Below are 7,500 nucleotides of genomic sequence, written 5' to 3'. Positions count from 1 at the left end.
ATATAGACCACAACACGAACTAAAGTATTTGAGAAAAGTACTGAGCGGTGATCGAAAAAAATATAAATATATATATATATATTATATATATATATATATATATATATATATATATGTGTGTTTGTGTGTGTGTGTGTGTGTGTGTGTGTGTGTGTGTGTGTGTGTGTGTGTGTGTGTGTGTGTGTGTGTTATAGATATAATTATATATATATAATATATATATATATATATATATATATACATATATATATACATATAGTATATATGTGTATATATATATATATATATATATATATATATATATATATATATATAATACATATATATATATATATATATATATATATATATATATATATATGATATATATATATATATACTTATATAATATATATGTAATATATATATATGTACGTGCGTGAACATCGCTGGGTAGTAAGAAATATGTCAAGTCTAGAAGCATTACTAGATGTCAAGAATCACGAGGATCACATTAGTACTATACATACCCTGCGCCAGGGTATCGGCTGGTGAGACAGCAGGATAAGTCCGATATGCGAACTTAGCCTCGCCGGGCTATGCATGGAGGAGCCCGGCTGTGTCGACTAATGCCGACTCGCTCACCTGTGTCAGCTGGTGCTGACTCGGCTGAACCTAGTCCTTACCCGCCGTGGTGCCCAGCCACAGCAGTAACCTACGGGCGACAGTTGCACTTCTCGCGCCTGCGCGGGACGCGAACCGCCGACCCCTCGGATGAGAGGCCGACACATTACCACTGTACTAGCCCGGAGGCTGTGAAGACAGCGTCGGGAAAAAAATGGCCGGGTGACAGAGGCTTCGCGAGGCAAGGCGGAGGCGCTCCAGCCGTCTGTCTGCCTTTCCTTAGCTATCTTGTCACGAATCATTGCAGCGGCAGGTGGATTGGCCAACCACCTAGAGAACGGATAACTTACGTAGTTCGGCTCTCCTAATCCACACTCCCGGCGGACAGCAGGCACGTTGCATGTACGAGGCTCCCACAGGGTCTAGAGCAGGTTTGAATAAACACCCTCGATGTAAACAGGAGAGAATCAGTGGGGGGGCAGGGTCAGCGGCAAACGTGGGAGGAAGAGACGCTTAGGGACGGGAATGGCGGAAGCAAGGAAAAGCTAAAACAATGAAAGGAAGAAAAAATGTCAACTTATATAATACATCTGGTCTGAAAACTAAGAGGAGAATGCAAGGTGCCAGTGACATTTTCTAAACGATAAATGAATATATTAATATACGTGTAAATTTGGGCAATCCTTAGTATATGGTGAAAACAACAACAACATATAAATAATGGTATCCGTCTCCAGCTTGTGTATTTTACGACGTTTGACGCCGACCACAACCAAGACACCAATGTCACTCTGGCACGCATGCCTCCTGTTGTCTCGGGAACGTGATATCAGTTGACTTCCGGACTGATAATCAACATGTACATATTGATTATTTTTTTTCTAGTAGCATAATAATCATTCTATAGTGTTATATATTTCATCCTTTAAGACAGAAACAAATTCCCCATTTTGGCTCAATACATTGCTGGGTATCTAATGCACATTTCATTCTCATGCTAAACGGAAAGGAATAAAGCTAGGGAAATCCATAAATCGTCCAATTCCTATGAAAAGAAAACACCCAGAGTCTTTTTTATGCAGAAAATAACAATTTCAACTCATTACTGGTCAGTGGGGTATGGTTGACCTTAGCTAATTTTAGTTGGAATTTTTTTTCTGTATTATTTGACTCGCCTCTGTGATCTGATTCTGATTCAGTTTGATACACGGCCATATAGGATGAACACACCTGTCTGTTGCCAATACTCAAGCCGTGTGGCTGCTTGAGAAAAGCGTTTGTCACTCAAGCCAAGCCGTGCTAATAAGCGCTGATCAGACAAGGAACATAGAAGAATTATTTTTTCACTATACCTCTGGCTCACTATTCTCGATCTATAGACACATACATTTGAAAAGCTTAGGTTTAATCCCACATATTACTTTTTTCTTCATTTCTTGCTTTGACCCCGAAGTGGGTGAGATCAGGCGTTGCGCGGGTAGACGGCCTGCCTGGACCCTTCTTGCCCTTTCTTGCCCTTTCTTGACCTGCGCCGGATGACTGGCGAAGTCGCGCGGTTCTCCTCCGCGTTGTCCACCGTGAGCGGGTCTGACCCCCGAGGGAGGCACAATCCGGGTGCAGCCTCCCCCTGTGGCGCGGGCGGGGCGCCAGGGACGGCCAGACGCCGCGCTCGCTCGGGCCACGGCGCTGACCACGACCCACGCACGGGGAAGGACGCAGCCGCCTGCTGTTCCAGGAGGCCGACCATCTCCCTCGGGCTGATGGCGGGGGTCGGAGGCGGCGCGGAGGATGAAGGACCGCCAGGCGGCCTGAGCGGAGGCGAAGGGGGAGGGGTCAGGATCTCCCGCTGACTGGCGAAGGAGGGGGTCGGCGAGCCGAGAGGGCCTGGCAGCACATCCTCGTAGTCCTCGGGGCGATGGAGTCCTTCTGCGGAATGCTTTTGCCTCGAGTGCTTAGGAGTCCTTCCCGCGGCCGCAGGGCGAGCCTCCAGAGGGACCAATCTGCCTCTCCTCAGGAACCTCCGTCGGCCACTTCCCTTCGAAACACTCTGGTCTCGGGCGTCGCAAACCCCCATCCGTGGGCATAGTCTTCTCCGCGCTTTTGGTGCGCCTAACGCCGGCGTCGGCCCGATTTTCCTTTTCGGCTGCGGTGGCTTCGCCGCTGCCGCTTTCGGGGGGCGCCTCTGCGCACGCGCCCACCAGCGACTTCCTCCTGGCGACTGGATGGGCGCTCCTCCGACGGACCTTGTGGCGGCGGCGCCTTCTCCTGTGAACGCGAGCTTCTTGCAGCGGCGACAGCGACGTCGTCGGCAGCGTTGGCGGCGGAACGCTAGTCGGGTGGGCGATCGGCCGCGACCGGAAGAACTCGAGCATAGGATCCGGCCCTTGGCGCGGCCAGGGTGGCGGAGTGCGCTCGCCGCCGTGGCTCTGGAAGACCTGGGTGGTACTTGCCCTTAGCTCATTGCCGCCGTCGATCACAAAGCGCAACCTTAGCGCCGCCCGCGACATCCTCCTGCGACGTTCAGGACACCGGCGGTAGTTGATACAGAGGAAGACGAGAACGAACACCACAACCGATGCTGCCAGCGCTCCTACAGCGATGTATATCTGGATCTCCTGGAAGTAGATACAATCAGTCCATCAACTTGTTCCAGAGGTAACTAAGAAATCACACGATATCGTGAAGCACAACATTCAGTTCCGAGTGTGTCTGTGTTTTTACTTACCATCTGTATCATTACAAGCGACCGTGTTGGCACCAGATGTCGTACTAAATATCTCTTATGCCAGTCAGAGGTTCCTTTACCTTAGGAAGGTAATATCTGTCGACTTCCGAAATGATACAGGGCAGAGATGAGGCTTGACTTTGCAACGATCCATTAAACGTAAATAAATTATCTTAAAAGTTCACTAGAAGATCACTAGAAGAACTTGTCAAGTTTATCAAGATCTATATTTATGATTATTCAGTCCTTGGCAATATTCAAGAAGTAAATGAAGAAACGTCAGAACGACTGTGTTTCTGTCACAACCGTATAACTCATCTGTCGTCAAATGAAATGCTTTGATCGTAATTTCCAAGGTTTTAAATCTACTTTATAATTTTTTTGCAGACAGTTCTTACTTCTCTTATCACTACAACTTGATGAATATGTTTACAGTGACACCTACAGTGTGTGACATTTTATTAGGCTTCTCTGTTATTCGAACTTCACATCCGGGAAATGGTAATCTGACCCTGTTCATATTCTTTGCAATGTCTCGGCTGACAATGTTCAAGTATGATTCCACCTTGTGTGATTGCATCACGACATAGCTTGCAATCACTGTCACCACGCAGACAGCAGAGTGCTTGCGAGCTATCAACAATTGAGATGCCTTGCATGTAAATACTTGATGCATTTTGGGTAGTTCTATTGTAGTTGTGTGGCGCACTGGGAGCGTTCTCGTCTAGCAATCTTGCCGACCTGAGTTTGAAAATAAATAGATAAAGCATGTTCACTGCAATTCCTGTGACAAAGGACCAAGCACAGCTATGAATTCTCACCATTCGTCAGTGTTTTATGCAAGGGTAAAGAAAAATATTCGTCTTAGGCCCAAAACCATTATATAATAATTTTAAAATATATAATATATATATATATATAATTAAAATAATATATATATATATAATTTTATACATATAGATATATAATATATATATATATATTTTATATAATAGTATTTTAAATATATTATAATATATATATTTTAAATATTATATATATAATATATATATATTATTATTATATATAGATATATATATTTTATATATATATATATATCCCTATGTATATTTTATTATTATTCTTTTCTTTTCTCTCTCTTTTCTTTTTCTTTTTATTTTTTTATTTTTTATCTTGGACAGGATACGTATGTGTTTGTGTGTGTCTGTATATATATTTTTAATATATATATAAAAATATATATATATATATATATATATATATATTTATATATATATATATATAATAATAATTATTGTTGGAATTTTGCGAAAAAAATTTATCGCCCGCCACGCAGGCGCACAAGCGAGAGCATCACTGGAAGCATGTGTAAACAGTATCAAGGCAAATGTCAAACGTTGATGGATTTTTTTTCTTTTCGTGTCTCGGTAGTTGATTCGAGCACGGGTTTAACCAAAAAAGTTTGGTAAATTTCTAAACTTTTCCACATATCATTTTGTAATATGTGGGAAATTTTTTGTAATATATTTTATATATATTTTTTTTTATCATATCCTAAGTAATATAACTTTGTGTGTGTGTGGGGTGTGCTTACATTGACATTGTCTGTTTGCCCCCATTGTTGATGTATTTTTTCAGAAAATATTCTTAAAAAATTTTACAATTTTTGTTTTTGTATCTCATGGTTTTAGGGGCCTCTGCTTCTTGGTCTATAGACAAGAGTTTCAACCTTTTCGAAAAAAAGGGATGAAGCCAGTGATGGTGATGATGTTAACGAGGTCGTAGAATATGACTCCCTCAGAAGGCAATGACGAGGTGAGGAAAGCGTGTGATACGGAGGGCTAGGCCACTCCCTGTCCCTCAGCCAAGGCCCCGTCCTCCGACCTCGCCAACCCGTGTGCAAATCGCCTGTGGCTTCGGTCGCTTTCGAAGGGGGAAAGTCCGGGTAGAGTGGATTGCACTGGATCCGCTAGTATTCCGGGACGCCGATGACACGAAGGAGGCTCCCCCTCCCCTGTCCCCGTTCCCGATTCACCATACTATCTCATCCACGGAGATAAAGAATATGCAGAGGCGGAAGTCTACAGCCTGCAGCTAGGGATCTCCTGGAGAGATTGCCGATGCAAGTTGTCATGGCGAAGAGCAAGAATGTTATCATGAATGTTACTATAACGGACCTACCACATTGGCATTTATATCACTGTTAGACACGTGTAATTCTAGTTTATATATATATATATATATATATATATATATATACATGTATTATATATATATATTTTATATATATATATATATATATTATATATCTATATATACTATATATATGTTGTGTGTTTGTGTGTGTGTGTGTGTGTGTGTGTGTGTGTGTGTGTGTGTGTGTGTGTGTGTGTGTTTGTATATTTATATATTGCATATATATATATATATATATATATATATATTATATATATATTATATATATATGTTATCTATATATAATATATATATATATATATATATATATATATATATATAAACTAGAATTACACGTGTCTAACAGTGATATAAAGGCCAATGTGGTAGGTCCGTCACAGAAACATTCATGATAACATTCTTACCATTGGCCATGACAACTTGCATCGGCAATCTCTATATATGTATAAGACAGATATCTATTATAGTACTCAATAATAAAATCTAGGTATAGTAAGGGGTGAATAAACATTTGGTTTATTTGTACTTTTTCAATATATCTTTTGTTGTAACTTGTATACATTTGGCAATAACGTGGAGGGATAACAGACACAAGAGTCCGACCATTAGTTCTATCATCAGATTTAGTGTTTAGTGCATTACTGAATACCCATTCCATGGAATTAATAACCTTACTGATAATATGATAAACAATATAATTTCTTTGAAAGTATAGCTTAAGATTGTGAGGAGAATTTAGCAGAAAAAAAATAATAGTAACATGCATATCCATCCGGGCGTATAACTTGTTTGTATGTAGCTGTGTAAACAAGTACGCTTATAATGGGGTACTACATAATACAGATTTAATTGTTAAATGATGTTATCATCAACAGTATCGTTATTGATCATACTGTCGCTCTATTAATCATATTAGAATTGATACTTTATCTTGTGAGAATAATCACTATAATGGCACCTTTATTCGTAAGTCTGTGTTTCTTAATACCATCACTTTTACCGATTATGTTGATACTGTTACTGTACTTTGTCATGTGGCAAAAACACTATGATTAGACTTCAATCGTAAGTCCATGTTTCTCAGTAACATCACTCGTATCGCAAATGTTGAATAATACTGTTATTGTATTTTATCATGTGACAATAACTACCATAATTACAACTTCAACCGCATTTCCTTTCATTCCATTCCTTTCTCGGCTCAGTGACTGCCTTCGGGCACATGCTCGCCGCCCCCGACCCCGTGGGCCATGTGCTCGCCGCCCCCGAGCCCGTGGGCCATGTGCTCGCCGCCCCCGACCCCGTGGGCCATGTGCTCGCCGCCCCCGAGCCCGTGGGGGAAGGGCAGATCGACCCCTTCCCCCGCCTCGACCTGCTCGCCGTAGAAGGCAGCGTCCCATCCTTCAGGACACGTCCCTGGGCCCTCGGGGCAGTACTGGAAGGCGGCCTCGTGCGGCGAAGAGAGCAGGATGATAATGTTGAAGATGATGAACATGATCAAGAACACGATGAAGAACAGCTTGTCGGCGACCACACATACGTAGTGCCATTCCATGCGGTGGATGGAGGTGGAGGAGGAGGAGAAGTCGTCGCTGAAGCGGTTCTGAAGGAGGTGCTGGATTCCCTCGAGAGCCGACACGGTGCGGTACTGGTAGTCGTCTGGTAGGAGAGCGAGGAGGTAACAGGCAAGCGTAAATTCTCAAGATATATTGCAACAAGGACAGATAAGCAGAAGTTAAACTGCAACATTCATCCAAACAGGACAGGATGATAAGAATATATGTGTGTGTATGTAGAGAAGGGTAAAAGGGAGAATTACTGGAAATAGAAGAGGGGTACGAAGAGAGGAGAAAAGGGAGTTATGAAAAATAACATAATAACGATAATTATATTAATTATATGTATATTATAAGGGTAAAATGTTAGAAACGCACAGACAATAAACAAGGAAAGAATATACTTACACATAAAAAGGT

General features: G+C 42.0%; 1 protein-coding gene and 1 pseudogene across 1 annotated transcript in view; both read right to left on the bottom strand.

Moving 5' to 3' along the window:
* LOC119597958 overlaps positions 1-5,950 on the bottom strand; it is a 6,424-nt pseudogene extending 474 nt beyond the window's left edge.
* Positions 5,951-6,725: 775 nt separating this feature from the next.
* The window catches only part of LOC119597957 (acetylcholine receptor subunit alpha-1-A-like), a 29,618-nt gene continuing 28,843 nt past the window's right edge, over positions 6,726-7,500 (bottom strand). The window contains exon 13 of the mRNA XM_037947625.1: positions 6,726-7,183. Coding sequence (XP_037803553.1) covers positions 6,726-7,183 — 458 coding nt within the window. The remainder of the gene's footprint in view (positions 7,184-7,500) is intronic.

Source organism: Penaeus monodon, chromosome 40 (genome assembly GCF_015228065.2).
Source record: "Penaeus monodon isolate SGIC_2016 chromosome 40, NSTDA_Pmon_1, whole genome shotgun sequence".
Classification (NCBI taxonomy): Eukaryota; Metazoa; Arthropoda; class Malacostraca; order Decapoda; family Penaeidae; genus Penaeus; species Penaeus monodon.
The sequence above is the reverse complement of the archived record's forward strand: the minus strand, read 5'-3'. Positions and strand labels throughout refer to the sequence as shown.